The sequence below is a fragment of the Astatotilapia calliptera genome, chromosome 7 (assembly GCF_900246225.1).
Source record: "Astatotilapia calliptera chromosome 7, fAstCal1.2, whole genome shotgun sequence".
Lineage (NCBI taxonomy): Eukaryota > Metazoa > Chordata > Actinopteri > Cichliformes > Cichlidae > Astatotilapia > Astatotilapia calliptera.
In genome coordinates this window covers 22,090,840-22,107,782 of record NC_039308.1, presented here as the reverse complement: position 1 = coordinate 22,107,782, position 16,943 = coordinate 22,090,840, and the positions used below count along the sequence as shown (strand labels likewise).

The window sequence follows — 16,943 nt, the reverse complement described above, 5'->3', positions numbered from 1 at the left end:
ATACGATAAAAATCAATTCCACGTGATCAGAGTCACCAATCATGTCAACATGGTGTGAACACGGCCCTGCACACGCGTTCAGATTTCCACTCGGAAGCACGAGAACACGGCGATCGGCCTCCCGCTCGTCTCGCGGGTGGTCCGGACGAACTGCGAGAGGGTGAGGGTCAAAAACCACACGGCGACTTATCTATTGCACAACAATCAATCCCTCAAACTAAAACAATACTAACGCGTCGCTCCTAACACTGCTGACAAGCCAACGATCCACCTGATGGCTTTTAAAAACTCACTAATGATGTGCCTTTGGCGTGATGGGAAACAAAGCCTTTTTTGAATTTATATAAAAAAAAAAAAAAAAAAAAAAAAAAGCATCTTGTGATTTTTTTTTTTTTTTTTTTTGTTCAGCGCAGGAAGTGTTGAGAAGGATCAACACAGATCTGCTTTGCTTTGTGTGAAAACCCACACGGGGAAGGGCGAGGCAGCTGATTCTGTACTTTAGCATCACTAGGGAGGGGGTGGGCAGCGGGCGGGCGAGGTGCTGATCAGTGGTAAGAAACTAGTCTGCACTCAGAACAGTGGGATTCTACTCACAGATCATTTTCTTAGAAACCTTAAATTCAACTGTTTTAAAGAATCGCACAGAATCATCTGCTGAGGGTGTTTTTTCTTTTTTTTTGGTCACAGGGTGACTGCAGAGGGATAGAAAAATAATGTCATCCTGTACACTGTTACATTATAGAAAAAAGGTATCACAAAATATTTTAAAATTATACTGAGGTATGAAAGTATGAAACACCTCTTGTGCACACAGACAGAACGGCACGCTTCACGTACTGTAGGCTCAGACGCACTTCAGCGAGTCCCGTAAAAGGTTCTCGAGCTTTTTCTTTGTTCTACGTTATGCTCCGCGGTTAGCGCAAAGATCCGGACAGACCCTTCGAACTGATTCTATCGCTCTACCCAAGCTTTCGCGTGCTGCTCTACGGCTTCCAAAACAACACAAGTGGAAAACAACTGACATGAGTAACCCTCCTCTCTAATCTACCAGCACAATCTGCTGAAATGAGCTCTGTTAAAAAGGAACCGTTTGTGCTGTGATGTCTTTGTGCCTGTCGGGCTGATAGCGATCTAAAGAGTGGGTAATACTGACTGAAGTAGGAACCGACAAAGAGGCGCACAAACGCAGGCACGCACACGCTCGCTCACACAAATGAAGTCTTTTTCCAGTCAGCCAATGCTGCAGCTTTCTCCACTCCGGCCCTTGAAGGGTTCACAGGTTAAAAAGTCCAGAAGAGGCTTCAGGACAAGGTGCAGTCGTAGGTTCCCTCCTCCTCCCCCTGCTCCTCCGTTTGTTCGGGAGGACAGTCCTCAGAGGGGGGACGGGGGAAAACTCCTGCGGGTTCGAGAGAGGGCAGGGCCAGGCCCAGTGGGGTCACCACTCCTCTGCTGTCTTCTGCCCGAGGTACCGCGGCTCCTCCCAGACCTTCAGAGCCACTGAGCTTGGAGCATTGGGTGGCAGGCTGGAAGGCTTCAGGCTGCACCTGCTCCGACGTCGACTCCATCAGCCGCTGCAGCTGCGGCTGGATCAGGCTGAGGAATGGTTTGTAACCCAGGCTACGGGAAGAAGACAAAACATTTATTGTAATAAAAAAGGTAAAGAAATCTCTCTATACGAGTTGTTATATCCATCAGTAGAGTTGGATAGGTCAATCCAAATACTGATAGCATAGTTATCAATACTGGTATCGGTATCTGATTGTTACTGATCGTGACTTTTGATAATAGGATCGATAACAACGCCGGCACTGGTATCGGCTCTATACTAGTGTATTAGGACTGATGGTACTGCTGGAAGGTGTGGTTTGTATTTATTGCGTAATATCCATCCACGCATTCGCATCCGCTTATCCTTATCCCAGCTGTCATAGGGCGAGAGGCGGGGTACGCCCTGGACAGGTCGCCAGTCTGTCGCAGGGCTAACACACAGGGGAAAACAACCAGTCGCACTCACTCCCGCATTCACACCTATGGGCAATTTAGATTTTTCAATTAACCTATCCCCACAAAGTGCATGTCTTTGGACTGTGGGAGGAAGCTGGAGTACCGTGGCTCAGGGGGTTGGGAAGCGTATCTGTAACCGGAAGGTCGCCGGTTCGATCCCCGGGCTCTCTGTCCTGGTCGTTGTGTCCTTGGGCAAGACACTTTACCCTACCGCCTACTGGTGTTGGCTAGAGGGGCCGATGGTGCGATATGGCAGCCTCGCTTCTGTCAGTCTGCCCCAGGGCAGCTGTGGCTACAACCGTAGCTGCTTCCACCAGTGTGTGAATGTGAGAGTGAATGAATAGTGGCATTGTAAAGCGCTATATAAATCCAATCCATTATTATTATTATTATTATTATCCGAGGAGAACCCACACAAACATGCAAACTCCACACTCCAATTCCTGATGGTGGAATTGAACTCAGGACCTTCTTGCTGTGAGGCAACAGTGCTAACCACTGTGCTGCCCTATTGTGTAATATTAAAAAAATAAAAAAAATCACAGTGATTTAGTGGTCATTAAAAATGTGTCACAATTTCCAAACTAAAGATGACATCTCATAAATCAGAACACACTGCTCTCCCCTACATAACGTGTTTTTATAGATTAAAAATATCGGTACCAGCACAGAACTACCCACCAGTCTGTGGAGGCCCACGCATCGACTGCTAATAATCCGTTTCGGACACTCTGCACATTTTCCGCAGGAACCTCTGGGTTGTCCAGGAAACTGATCACCTGCTTGATGACATTTGCATCCCGCAGGATCAAACCAATCACCACACACCACTCCAGGCAGCCCGCCTCCATGAACACATGGAGAAGATATCTGATAGACACACAGAAGGCGCAGCTTAAATATACGTGTTGATTTTGCATTGAATTAAACGACCATAGTTTGAATGGGGTCCCACCTGAGCTGCACCTGGGACTTGTGCGGGCCTTTGTTGGCCAGCTCCATGGAGATGTGCTCCAGCTCGGCCTGACTCAGGCTCAAAGTGGACGAGTTCTCGTCCACCATTGTCCAGTCGCCATCCACCACTGAGCTGGTCTCTGTGAGGTCTGTGGCCGAGCCGATGCTGTACTCCTCGACTAGAAAGCGCAGTGAGTGAAAGATGAAGTTCAGCTTAAGCGGATGAAAACAAAAGAAGGGAATAACTGTTAAAGTTGTATTACCTTTGTTGGTGAGCAGTGACAGGAAGGCCTCATGAGTCTGTGGTGAGTGCTGGTTCGAGTGAGCAGAAGAGGCTGTGTCCATGTCTTTGGGTCTCTGCTCAAGCCCGTCCATCCAGGTGTGGTTGTCAGGAGCTGTCGGAGGCGGTGCCGTGTCCATGTCGTTGTTCAGCAGGCTGTCTGCTGACTGTGACTTCAACAACCGTGGGCTCAGCACTGAAAACAACAACGAAAAACAGCAAGAATTACAGCGATGAAGCCAGTGATGGCATGTAAGGATTAAATTGTCAGTAGTATGCAAACTGGGGCACCATACTGGATGGCTATTCAACCATCACCTTTAAATATTTAAAGTAATAATTGATTTCTCTGTAAACCTTCCTGTTCTTCACTCACCTGTACGGCACCGTCCATTCTTCAGTGGTGAGCTGAGGTTTCCCACAGGAATGACAGGGAACGGCCAGAGGAAGTCCTTATGGAGCTTCTTCAGCGCCAATACAAAATCATCAACTCGGGCCACGCGGTTTCGCTCGCGACATAACCAGCCGATGAGTTCGAAGCCCAGCTGAGCGGAAAAGCATCCCAGATCACGAAGGCGCACCTGCTCCAGGAGGTGACGGGCATGGCGCCACAGCATCATGTCGATATACATGTTCTCTGCACACTCCACATCCCGACTGGCGGGAGGATGCAACAGAGGGAAAAGACAGGAATAGTTAGATGAGCAGAGCACATTCTGAACAAACTGCAGTACTAGTGTCCACTTTTATGCAAAATAATGTGCAGGTACCCTTTAGCAGAAGATCCAGAAGGCATACTGAAGGTCTTCTGCAGGTTGAACTTTCCTGCGGTGACCGAGTCGGCCGACTGAGACAAGCTGATGCTGCGATTTCTAAAGAACTCGAAACCTCCAGTTGAGCTGGGTTCCTGAACACAGAAACACGTTTGAAGGTTACCAGTTTAAAGTTTATAAAAAGTGCTTTTCATGGGCATGTAGTCAGAAAGAGCTGTGCAATAACACAGAATAAAACAAATAAATAAAACAGGAAGAGACAATAAAAGATCATTAAAGGACAGTCAGTGAATTTAAGACAGAATAAAGATAAAACCGTACGGGGTTGGTGCCCTTGCTTGAAGCCAGACTGACAGTCACTGTAACATTTTCAGCTCCTCACCTGAGTAGTGGGTGTTGGGGGCGGAGTCTCCATCTCCCCTGAACCAATGGCTTTGAGGAATCTGATCATGTGCCGGCAAAGGTCCCACTTGCCCTGCTCGAGAGCCGTGTTGAAGAGAAGAGTGGCGTGCTGTCTGCTCACTGCTGGAACCTCCATATTCTTTATGGAGGAGGAGAAAAAGAGGAACGCCTGAGACTTTGAGGATCTTTTTAAGGATCTTGGAAAAATAAATTAGACTCTTTTCCAAAGATTTTCAAGGGTGAAAATGCAAATAATCTCTGCCATTATAAAGTTAACTGAAGTGGGGAATGTAGAATATGGTAATATGAGCTGTTGACTCCGCTCGTTACCTGCAGTATAATCAAATAGGAGGCCGCTGTGTCCAGATCCTGAGCCATGAGACACTCCTCAAACAGATCTTTGGGGTTTCCCACGGCTGCAAACAGGTAGTTCCACAGGGCGTACTCTGTCTTCCTGGCGCAGTGGACGATGGTCTGGAGGAACAGGGGGAACTCTGTGATGAACTTTGCAACGGTGGGAAGCAGCGGGTCGGGTATGGGCTCCCGCGACGTTGCCTCTTCTTCCAGCACTACATGAACCATCAGCTCCATGACATGGGGGAAGTAGGGGAGGGAGGCACATGACTGAGCCAGCATCAAAGCCTTGAAAGGAAACAGTAAAGAAAGGAATAAATTCTCTCATATACTAACATCGCACACACTATCAATATTTTCATACCTGAATTTCTTGGTAATTCAAACAAATTCATACAAATTTGAAAAGAAAGTTTCTCAGAGCTTTGTCATCATCATGCCCTGATCATCATCGTGATCAGTGCCTTTTGGTCTTTATTTAAAGTTTTCCTAAACAAAATTGCAAACGGAAAAAAAGTAGGGTTTAACCTTTTCATTTAAAAGTATTCCAGTATCAAATATCTCATCTTAAATTGCCTTATGTGCTCTTAAAAATGCAGTGCTGGAAGCCTCATTTCTTTTCTGGCTTCCTCTTTGGCGACAAGTATCTCAGTTTCTTCGGACTTGGATTTCGAGGTTCTTTTTGCTCAGGGTAAGAACATTACGAGGCTAATGTGATTACAGTATGGACCTGTGTTATCGCTTACAAAGAATGTAGTCAAAACTACTCCAAGCAAAGCAAAACCCTTATAAAAATAAGCAGATATGTTGAGCCAGGCTGCTCCAAGTACCTGTTCACCCAGGTTGCGAACCAGCAGCTGTCTCAGTATGTGGTGGAGGTAGATCTGTGAGGTCCTCTCTACTGTGCAGTAGGGAAACAATGCCTCCAGTGGCTCTGAGGATCCCTGCATCCCGTCGTAGAGCACAGTCTCATTGGTTGCCCCCAGTACGAGGGCATCCTCGAACAGCACGGCCAAAGGGTAGATGTTGATGTGGAAGGGCAGCATTATGCGTCTGGAGAGGAAGGAGTGGGGTTTGCGATGGTCTCGGGGGAAAAGTGGCAGCCACACTTTCATGCCCGCTTCTCCACAGGACAACCAAAGAGCCTCCAGCAGATGGCGCTTTTTCTTGTTGGATCGACAGGTGGTCCAAACATTCTCCACACACTGGGCCAACACGACAGGGGGACAAAATGGGAGCTAGTGGGGGGAAAAAAAGCAAAGCTGTTATGAGCGGATGCCTAAAATTTAAAATTCAGTTTTAGTGGTGTGAGGTCTGATTTCTGTTTGCACGGACATCAGTATTATTAGAACATTTTGCATGCAAAGATATCAGTGTGAACTCACCAGCTTCTTGTTGACAGCAGCCGTGTCTTTCTCTCGCACTTGCGGTCCTGAACGGTCCCGCTGTAGCATGATCAACTGGCCAGCCAGATTTAACATAATGCTCTCTGCCATGCAGGCCTGACACACACACACACACACACACACACACACACACACACACACACACACACACACACACACACACACACACACACACACACACACACACACACACACACACACACACACACACACACGAGGCATTATTAAAACACCTGTAGTTACAGATCGGCGGTTGCTGTATGCTACTGTGTTCCTGCACTACCTGCTGCGGGGCTTTTAATGTGATGCCAGTCTCGGTGCGCACAGACGTGAGAGTGACAGACACCACAAGGGCTGGATGAGGGATGTAACGGGACATCGACACCTCCTGCAGCAGCTCCACACTGGCTGTCGGGTTTGGACTGGAATGATAATAATAATCAGGAGCTTAATGAAAGAAGACTAATGCACGGGAAAGAAAATAATCCAAGAATGCAAAGAAAAGAGCTGAAAACCATACAACGATTCTACATTTTCTACTGTGACAGCTTCACGTTAAAAGGATTTTTCTGTTTAACCAGTTCAAGGCCGGCAGTCATGAAGTGGTCACAGGAAAGCAACATCTCAAGAATCATTCATTATAGTTTTTTGTTTCATTTGTAAGAATAATTTTCATCATATTTGACATTTTTATAAAATTTTGTTAAGACTCGCATATCATTTCCTGAATAAGAGCCGAGCAACCTTGACTCTGACCACTGTATTCCAAACAAATTCTGAAATCCAAATAAACCGACGTATCAAATCTGTGGGAATTCTCAAGGCGTTCCAGATATATAACCTTCATGAAAAGTGATGAATGAACAGCTGAAAGCAGGACCCAACAACATAAGGCCCTCCATCCATAACGGTCACTGGCACAAAAACTGATAAAACCTGCCCACCGTAACACCAACAGATGACGTTCTTCTCCGGAAACGGTTAATTTGTGATGTAAAGACTGGATTCGTGTGTGTATAGAAGCCCACCTGTCGTTCTTCCTCTCTATACTATAAAGACAGATGGAGCAGTCGGCTCTGAAGAGTATGACCATGTCTCTGAAGACATTGAGCAGCAGAGTGTCAGAATGTAGCTTAGTAACTGAAGCAAAGGCATTGTCCAGGTTGGATGAGCGTTGATAGAGTCTCAACTACAGAGAGACCACAGACGGAGACATCAAAATTAAAGACAGGCATTAGATCAGACAAAAAAACCAAAGGGATTTTTGACACGGTGGTATTATAGGTGGTGCTTCAGTCTCACCTGCTCCTGCTGGTCTATAAAATTGTAACAGGCCACCACCACAAAGTCATTCCACCAAGCCAGACCTCCTGTGACTGTCATGTTCTGCTCCTGCAGAAAAAAGCAACAACACATTTATCAGGTACTGTCCAACAAAAACACTTTTGTGCACAAATTCATTTTTTAAACAGACTGTTATTCTAATTGTATTTTCAACTGCATTTTTAGAGCTTTTGCATGGAATTGCTTTCTCCACGCACATACGCACAAACAATATATGGACAAAAGTACTGAAGCACCAATAAACACACTTATAGAAGCTGTCTGGATCTGGAAACCCACACTGTGAAGCTCCTGACACACAGTTTTTGTGCTGATGTTAATGTCAGAGGAGGTTTGCAGCTCTGCAGTTATTGAGTGAGCAGAGTGGCTTTTACACACTATGCGTCTAGGCAGCACTTAGCGACCCTGCTCTATGACTTCATGTGGTCTGTCACTTTGTGGTTGAGTTGCTGTGGTTCCTAAATGCTTCCGCCTTTCAGTAACACCACTTACTGTGGATATGCGCGTTGGAGGAAATGTCACAAACTGGCTTATTACATCAGTGGCATCCTATTACAGCCCCACACTGAAATTCAGTGAACTATTTAGGACGACCCATTCTCTCACAAATGCTTGTGAAGGCAGACTGCATGGCTAGGTGTGTATTCATATTCACAAAAAAAAAAGAAGTTACAAGTTATTCCTGGCACATTTGTCTTTGTTACAGTGGCAGTATTTTCAACGTGTGGACAAAATAAAAGTATCTTAGAGCTCAGATGAGGTTTTTCCGTCATTGACCACCTATTGATCGCTGCACCAAAGTCATCTATTAAGGTGTCAACATACCTGAGTGATATTCCCAAACAACTTCCATTTCCTTGTAAACAAGGAGTAGTGTGCAAAGCCTCGCCTCCCTGCTACAGCCATGCACTGGCCTGCTGTGTCTATGGCTGCAAACTTTACAAACATACACAGACGTCGGTAAGATACACCAAACACCAATTTCAAGTGTTGACACAGAAAACGAGCAACTCCATAAAACTAAAAACAGCTCTCACTGGTTTTGCTACCAGTGTGATGACATTTTTTTAAAGTTAAGTTGAGCTTGTTTATAGAGCTTTACATCATATAAAAATGAGCTTTGGAGGCCAGAGGCAACCAAGCCAAAACTTTCCACATAAAAAGAGGACTATACTTCACATTTATCTTCTTCTGCATGTAAAACAAGCTTACTTAATAAAAACTGAATGCATGCATTTATTTATCAAACATCACTGAGATCAACATTAAAGTCAAACACACACACACACACACACACACTTACCCGTATAGGCCAGTTGCTCTCTAGGTATGTGCTGTGAATCTAGAGGACAAATAAAATTCAATTTTAAAAAAATGAAATGACAATGAGCTAAATTTTAGATTTACTGACACACACAGGCCACTTCAAGCTACTCAGTTTATTTGCGTCTGTCTTTCATAATCCATAATCCAGAAATGACTGCAGTTTCTGTGCACTAACTTATTCTTGATAATGACATACAGGAAGTTTGCAGAGCAGCAGGAGGAAGCACATCCTTACCTGGACCACGTGCCAGTGCTTGTGTCCCAGTAAAGTGCTGAGTCCCTGAGAGAGAGAGGAGTCGGGGTTGGGGGGCGGGTGCAGCGGGCTGCCGTCGCGCGGGTGTAAGTGTGTGTGTGGGTGTGTGTCAGAGTTGCTATGGATCTGTGTGGGGTCACCGCAGGTCAGGTAGAGGCGGTCTTCACCGTGGAGTAACACCTGCTCCTGGTTACTCTGCAACAGCCAAGAAAGGAGCAAACCGAGCATAAATGCAGGGCATGGCGCGTGTGTGCGGTGATGCTTCCATCAGCACCGTGCATCTTCTCACCGTGCAGGGGTTGACTGTGAGGGCGCTCTTAATGAAGTGGAACTGCAGTATGCCAGCCTGCAAAGCGCTGGAGTTAGGAGGTGCAACCATCTCCACATCCTGCTCCTGCTCCTCTTGTCTTCTCCTCTCCTGTTTGTGAGGGAGCACCCATAGGTGGTAGCCTTCTGCACCCCAGCTCTAGAAAGGGGCAAAGTGCAAGATTCAGCATACAAAAAAAGTTTTCACCTCTATCACAAATAAAGACTTTTATTTGGATTTTTTCACTCTTAAAACAAATGTCTACATACCATAGAGCTGATTTTAAGGGGGTCTTTCTTGGTACCATCAGATCGATGTCTAAAGGGAGCAAACACACAAAAATCATTACAAACGAACACGCTGTATGAATGTAGCAGGGCCGCATCTGTGCCTTCACTCACATGAAGTCCTCTCCCAGAGTGCAGATGAGGTGAGCTCCGAAGACGCTCCACAGCGACAGGCCGCCGCACTCCCACGTAACCATGACAACGCTGCAGTCAGGTGACCAGCAGATTAGTTTGACAGGGCCCGTCTTGTTGTAGATGTCTGAAAAGGCAAAGAGTGCACAGAAATTACAACACTTCTGTTTTACTGTTGTATTGGACTTTTTCTTTTTCTATTTTATTTATGCACCAAGTTCTGTTGTGTTTTCATTTTTATACATAATGACGAGCAAAATCTGTGAATGGCATCACGTTGGGTGACATCAAAAGAGCAATACTGTTGATTCTGCACAAACACTTTGTGCTTTTCTAGATTCACTGGGATTTTAACAAACATGTAATGACAGTCGACTGAATGTGCAGAAAGGCCACTGCAGGTAAAACTGTGCCACATTTGGCTCTTGTAGATAAAAACATTTATATAAAATCAGAATGATATTACCTAATGGTAACCTAATGAGGGCTTAGTTTGTAGAATGTGATGCAACTGGGATAATATTACAGGAGCTGCTATTTAATTAAAGAGGAGGAGAATTGCATGACACACCTTGCCTCAAACTCTGCGGGAGTTTAAAGTAAGGTGTCTTTACGCTAAGCTCTTAACTACAAAGCAAGAGGAAGACACCAGCCATTTTCATTGTTTAAACAGCCATGGGTCTATAAGGCAGTTCAGCCACTAGGGTGAGCTATGGCTTTGGACCACAAATCCAACAAAAGTGATGCAGGATATCAGATACACAAAGAGAAAGACAAAAAGCTGAAGGAATGTACATTATAACCTGTAAAAGGATGCTAAGTGGAGCTAAGCTAAGATGAAAAAGGAGTAAAAAAAAGCAAGACACAAGAATTGAGGGTAAAATGAGGATACCTGGGTAGTGTTTTGGAGTGAGCTCCAGTTTGTGGGAGAGCTGCATCGACCCTGTTGTGGTGTCGATCATGTACACCAGCACCGAGCCGCTGCAATGACAACACACGCATTTCAACCAGCGTAACATGCTGTGTAAGATGAGAGGAACTGCATGAAACGTCACGGCCTAGCTACAATTCTGTGCTGTGAGCTTCCCCCAGCATGTTTGTGCATCTCTTTGCACGTTAACATGAGACAAACATACATGAAAACAATTAAAACAGCAACACAAGCTCAGCATCTGTACTGTATGTGAATGCCATTAAACACTGATGCTTAAAAATCGGATGTCTGCAGTTGCTCCCTGCCGATATTTTGCTTAAGCTTGTTTTCAAATATGTGAAGACTTTAGTAAAACATTTGTACTTTATACATTTCCAATGTTTTGAAAAATATAGTACAAAACAGTGTAGAAAATAGTGTCCGAAACATGGTGAAGGGGAAAAGGAAGCAGCATGGAGAGAAATTCCTGCCAACCTGGCGTTATTGCTCTGCGTGAGGAGTTCCTGACGAGTACACACTACTTAGCCTCAGCAAACACAAACTGACAGATTCTCACACTGGACACACACACACACCACACTGACAACAACCTCTCTGTACCACACACACACACATTCAACAAACACACCCAAGATCGCTTTCCAGCACTGCCCTGTAAACGATGTAGGGAGACGGCGAGAGAGGGAGACGTTTGCAGAGACATGTACCTGGCGCAGCCAAAGGCCATCAGCCTGTACTTGTTGTTGACAGCCACACAGGTGCCATCAGTCACATCCGCTGCCCAGACACCCTGCAACTGCTGGACAAACACAAGAAGCCTTCTTGAATAACAGGTAACAGTAAAATGATGCAGACTGTCAAAAAAAGAAAAGATAAATCTGAGAGTAAAGCACATCATCACTCGATTGGTCACAATTTGTATCTGACATTTATGTCTTGATGTTAAAAATCAACACCCACTGTCTATTTTCCAGCCAAAATATTAACTGTAAACTGAGATGCAAGAAAATGTTTTTCCTGATGGTCATTTCGGTCTTCACCGTGCCAAGAACACTAAAAGCCGCAAGCTCTGTAACTGAGTCATTACCGCAATATTATTAATAACATTTTGTTCTGGCTTTGTGTGTACTTGAACATGTTGCATTATTAGTGTGCATAATTGCTCTCTGGAAGTACTGCTGTGCATCTCCTGCATGGTGAAAAAGCAAATATATCGGAGTTTCTGACAGTAAATCAGGAAGGGACCAATTCCTGCCACTATTAAAAATGTATATCTTGGAAAATAAATAAATAAATAACTAAAATGATAAAAATAAATGGTATTCAAAACTTTCCACACAAACAAATTAGGTCCATAATCAGACACTTTTTGTGGCTTTGCCTCTGTACATCACCACCACAATCAATATGTGATTAAAGTGCAGATTTTAAGCTTTAATTCAAAGAGTTTCACAGAAATTTTGCATTTGTTCAAAATTAGTGAAAAGCAGTTTTTAAACCAGGTTCTTATTCAAAACAAAGCAGACAAAGGAGAGAAGAGTGTGAGATGGTGATCCATCAGCTCACATCATTTTAAATGTGGTGGCTACAGTGTTACAGCATGTATGGGAGCCAGTGGAGCGGGCTCACTATTTATTGATGATGTAACGGTTTATAGAAGTAGCAGGAAGAACTCTGAAGTGTACATGGCTATACTCTCTGCTCAGATTCAGCCAAATGCTGCAAAACAGACAAAGCTTCACAGTGCACATGGATAATGACCCAAAGAATATTGTAAAAGTTAAGGCAAAGAAATGGGATATTCTTCAATGGCCAAGTCTGTCACCTGATCTCACTCGAGTATAGCAGCTTTTCAGTTACTGAAGATAAAACTGAACGCAGGGAGCTTCACAAACACCTGAAGGTGACTGCAGAAAAGGCCAAGCAGAGCATCTCCAGGGAGCAAACAACACTTTCTATGTCCATGTTTTCGAGACTTTAGGCAGTCATTGACTGAAAATGATTTTCATCCAAGTAATAACACAACCTCTATTTAAAATTACGCTAGTTTGTCCAATAAACTCGAATGTGTAAATGTGTATAAAAAATGGCCATAATTGCTAAATAGTCAATATAAAGGTTTCGTAAAACCCTTTGAATTGAAGCTGAAAGTGTGCACTTCAATCACATAGTGACTGTCTGATTGAAAAGCTACAGAAGCAAAACTACAAAAAAAAAAAAAAGAAGAAGAAGAAATTCTGAACTTTATACCCTGAAACAAGCTGTTCTAGTCTACTAAAAGCCAACCAGAGCACTCAATTGATTTGCAGAATAAAAAGCATGGTTATCTTCACGAAACAGAGAAATCATTATGCTGTTAGTGATTTGGCTGCATGAAATAGGGCTTATAGTGTTCCTATCATCGTGGTGTCAGGTGTTCTGTAATAATAAATTGGCTATTTAATGCCATAACAACAGCAGTTTTCACACATGCACTGCAGCCTTGAGCATTTCTGAGTGGAACGCTATGTGAGAAAGCAAAGGTCTGACTCTGTCGTCTTGGACATTTAATGGCCCTTACGCTGCCAGCTCCCTACTATAAGGTCTGTGTAATGTGATTTTGCCCATGTGAAAATAGAGCAGGTAATTATTCAAGAATTCACTGCGGACGGCTGGATGGCATGTGGCCGGCCTGCAGCACCCTCGCTTAAACCAAACATAGTTTGAGCAGTGAGAACAGATCTGACACAAACCGCCTCCTGCTGTGTACTGCACATAAACAAAGGGCCAACTGCGCACAATGTCTCGACTACGATTATTACGCCGTTGTGGAAAATGACTAATTCAACTGTTTTGACCGTCTGTGTGCTTTAACGTGACCAGTGCGTGTCTGTGAGCATCCTTACGTCTGCAGTGATGGTGTTGCTCAGTGGGGTGATAAAGCCCAGGCGTCCGTCACTCAGTACGACAGCAAAGCCATCCAGGGTCACACAGTACTCCATACAGCGGATATGAACCCCCTCCAGGTCCAGAGAAGGGCCACCTAAATACACAGGGAGGGAGAACTTCTTTTATAAGATAACATTTTCCCGGCTGAAAAGCTACTGTAGGCTGATTTTGTTTTAATGTTACTCTGTTGTATTTGAGCAGAGTGCATTGATCTTTTAACCTCGAGCAGACTGCAGGTCCAATGAGAAGGGGATTGTAGTAAGGCAGATGGCCTTGCGTCCATTGCTGCCGAGCCCATCCCAATGCAGCACATGGAGATAACCGTCTGCGGTACACACCAGCAAATCCTCCTGGAGGGACTGCAGGCTAGTGGGAAGAAGTTTTTTAAAAAAGTAAATATTAATCAAAGGAACAGGGAAAAAAAAAAGAAGTTAGTAAAAGAAAGCGGGGGGAGCTAGGTAGGCAGGGTAGAAACAACATAAGACAGAAAACAGTGGGCTATTCATCATCCAGCTGTGCCCCGTGTGAAGACTGAAAGTTTTACTGGGCAGCTGTGATGAGGCCATGTAGCTGCTAGTGCCAAGTCTCCCTATCTTTTAACACACAAGAGAACAAACAACAGTGTGTTTGTGTGGGTAAAGTACTTCATTGTATCCTAAAAATAAAAAAAAATAAAAAAGGGGTAAGAGGTTTAACACAGAGGAAGGCACGACGACAACAGCCGAGAGTGAGCAAGTGGAAAAATGAAGGGAAGCAAAGGCTTTAAGCACAGTGGACTGACACTGTGGAGGAGGCAACGTCTTTTACTGCAGCTTCACGCAGCAGGAGACACCCACTCATCTCCTGCACAATCAAGCTGTGCCTGTGAAATGCCAACAGAGCGCTCTAATTCAGATGACTACCCCGTAATCTCTGTCGAGCACAGACAGCGGAGGAGAAATGGCAGATGAACACGGAACAATACAAACAAAAACAAAAAGGCGGACAAAACGAAACAGTAAAAGTTCTTGTCACTCATTAAACGTCAAACACGTCAAGCTCCAGGACATGTGGGTTATAGCTGGAACAAAGACAGAAACTAAAACAACACAAAACTCAAACCACCATAGAGCAGAAAGCAATTGTATTAGACTGGCTCCATCGTTCTAGTGCCTCCCCTCACTTTGCGTGTCCAGGGAGCTACACTAACTATACATTTTGGAAAATAGTCTTGAGCAATATTTCTCTGCGATTTCTGAAGATCAAAGTTCTTCTTTTTACATTGGCTGCTTTTTCACTCATTTTCAGTCCACTCCTTACCTGATCAGTTTTACAGGAATGTTTCTTTATTTGTTGTTGTTCATTAAGCCGCTCAACACTGACCTATCTATCATTTAAGCATAAATGGCCTCTAACTGAAAGGATAAACCAGTGTTGTTTCTCCACAAACAACTGAGCAAAGAACTCATTTTCGATTTTAACACGTTGACACGCATAAAATCTCATTTTTCCACCAACAAGAGAATTTGCAAGCGCCATTAACCGCAAAGTTGGCATATCTTGAAGTGGTTTGCAGAACGTGCCCTTTGGTTGGTCCATCTACTGTTCACTGAAGCCTCATTGGAAATGGGTGGTTACCAGGAAAACATTCTTAAGGAAGAGAAACAGGAAGAAAGGCTGAAGTATGCCAAGTTACACAAGAACTGGACATGAACTGAAAATGAATGGCACCAGGTCTTTTTTGGGTGATTAATCCTAATTTGAAATTTTTTGGTTCAGATCATCACCAATATTTACAGATGAGGTCAGGAGAGAGTGCATCTACAGTCATGGTTTGGGGCTGCATTTCAGTCAGTGCTGTTGGAGATTTAGTCTAAATTGATAGAAGAATAAAAATACCATCAGATATTGATCCACCATGCAATTGCCATCTGGAATGCTTCTGATTAGCAACTGTTCATATGTAAAAACATACTTAAATGGAAAAAACAAACAAAAAAAAAAACACACTGTGGATCATTCTAAGTCATAGGTCGGCCTCCCCAGAGCCCAGACCTTAAGATTACTGAAGTAGTGTCAGGTCATCTTGACAGAGAACAGAACAAAAAGGCAGCCAACATCCAATGAAGAGATTTGAATGTCCTTCAAGAAGCCTGGAGAACTATTCCTGAAGACAACTTAAAGAAATTACAAGAAAGCTTGACTAAGAGAGTTCAGACTACGTTGAAGAATAAAGGAGGTCACACCAAATACTGACATACAGTCTGAGGAGAACTCTACAAACCACATTTTTGTACTTGTTTTAAACAATCACAGCACCCATTTCCCCCAAGAGTTTTGCCCAGTACTCTAAACGTGCTGGCCATTTCATTAATATATACTAAAAGCTTTTACAGTAACATTGATGAAATCATGTGCTTTGGTCACTGAACTTTCACTGTATAGTGTAAATTCAGTCACACTTTTTAATCAATTAATTTGTTGTTTTCTTAATTTATTCATTGCATCACAAAGTCCTGATGATTTATTGATTAGACTTTAACATTTTAAACGTGAAAGATTTACATTTGTTTTTCTACAAATATAGTGAGGTCATTAGGTAATTGTCCCTGTTATTCGAGGCTAACACAGAGTACAATGACTGGAAATGGATCCGTCTTCACACTGATATAAACATGTAAAAAATAAAAAAAATTTACAAGCCCTATTTGCCTAATTTTTACAAATGAGTTTGAGCCATTTAAATGAACTTCAGGTTGTCTGACATAATTAAAGACCTAATTAATGGAATAAAAACAGTTCACACTCAGTAAAATGCAACAGGCAAAACAGAAACGTTACATCTGGAGAGAAAGCACAGTCAACAAACCTATAATGGAAAAAACAAACCAAAAAAACTAATGATGGATTCTCATCAGACAATTTGCATCTTTAAAACACCCTGTGATGATCTGAATACAAACTATCCAGAAAACAAGAGTCTGATTTGAATTAATTATGTCTTCTTTGCTTTAATCAGTTAGCTCATCTGTCACTCACTCCTCCCTCTCATTCATTTTTGCCAATTCATGCATTTCCTCTCTGTGGGCCTCTGCCGTTAAAAATCCACATCAGAGGACTTTAGCTTCTCTTTGCACCTGAGCCGTCTCTCACTGCCAACACTGTCTTTCCATCAGAGGAAGAGATGTTTTCGAGCCATTACCGTGAGCCAAATGGCTGACAAAGAGCTACATTTGTTAAAAAAATGTTTTAACCTTTAAATAGCTGCTGATAAACTACC

At 43.6% G+C, this 16,943-nt stretch overlaps 1 protein-coding gene across 2 annotated transcripts in view; it reads right to left on the bottom strand.

The window, feature by feature from the left end:
- Nucleotides 1–376: 376 nt before the first annotated feature.
- The window catches only part of ric1 (RIC1 homolog, RAB6A GEF complex partner 1), a 42,531-nt gene continuing 25,964 nt past the window's right edge, over nucleotides 377–16,943 (bottom strand). The window contains exons 5-27 of one of the 2 annotated variants that reach the window (XM_026173795.1): nucleotides 13,905–14,050; nucleotides 13,642–13,778; nucleotides 11,464–11,555; nucleotides 10,715–10,803; nucleotides 9,805–9,949; nucleotides 9,673–9,721; nucleotides 9,386–9,562; nucleotides 9,079–9,291; nucleotides 8,821–8,859; nucleotides 8,343–8,453; nucleotides 7,476–7,565; nucleotides 7,202–7,362; nucleotides 6,457–6,595; nucleotides 6,153–6,269; nucleotides 5,598–6,005; nucleotides 4,744–5,055; nucleotides 4,394–4,552; nucleotides 4,009–4,145; nucleotides 3,615–3,895; nucleotides 3,222–3,434; nucleotides 2,960–3,137; nucleotides 2,686–2,874; nucleotides 377–1,617 (exon numbers count right to left, since the gene is read on the bottom strand). In XM_026173795.1, coding sequence (XP_026029580.1) covers nucleotides 1,302–1,617; nucleotides 2,686–2,874; nucleotides 2,960–3,137; nucleotides 3,222–3,434; nucleotides 3,615–3,895; nucleotides 4,009–4,145; nucleotides 4,394–4,552; nucleotides 4,744–5,055; nucleotides 5,598–6,005; nucleotides 6,153–6,269; nucleotides 6,457–6,595; nucleotides 7,202–7,362; nucleotides 7,476–7,565; nucleotides 8,343–8,453; nucleotides 8,821–8,859; nucleotides 9,079–9,291; nucleotides 9,386–9,562; nucleotides 9,673–9,721; nucleotides 9,805–9,949; nucleotides 10,715–10,803; nucleotides 11,464–11,555; nucleotides 13,642–13,778; nucleotides 13,905–14,050 — 3,898 coding nt within the window. In that variant the 3' untranslated portion in view covers nucleotides 377–1,301. The remainder of the gene's footprint in view (nucleotides 1,618–2,685; nucleotides 2,875–2,959; nucleotides 3,138–3,221; nucleotides 3,435–3,614; nucleotides 3,896–4,008; nucleotides 4,146–4,393; nucleotides 4,553–4,743; nucleotides 5,056–5,597; nucleotides 6,006–6,152; nucleotides 6,270–6,456; nucleotides 6,596–7,201; nucleotides 7,363–7,475; nucleotides 7,566–8,342; nucleotides 8,454–8,820; nucleotides 8,860–9,078; nucleotides 9,292–9,385; nucleotides 9,563–9,672; nucleotides 9,722–9,804; nucleotides 9,950–10,714; nucleotides 10,804–11,463; nucleotides 11,556–13,641; nucleotides 13,779–13,904; nucleotides 14,051–16,943) is intronic. The other variant, XM_026173796.1, reaches the window with a different exon arrangement.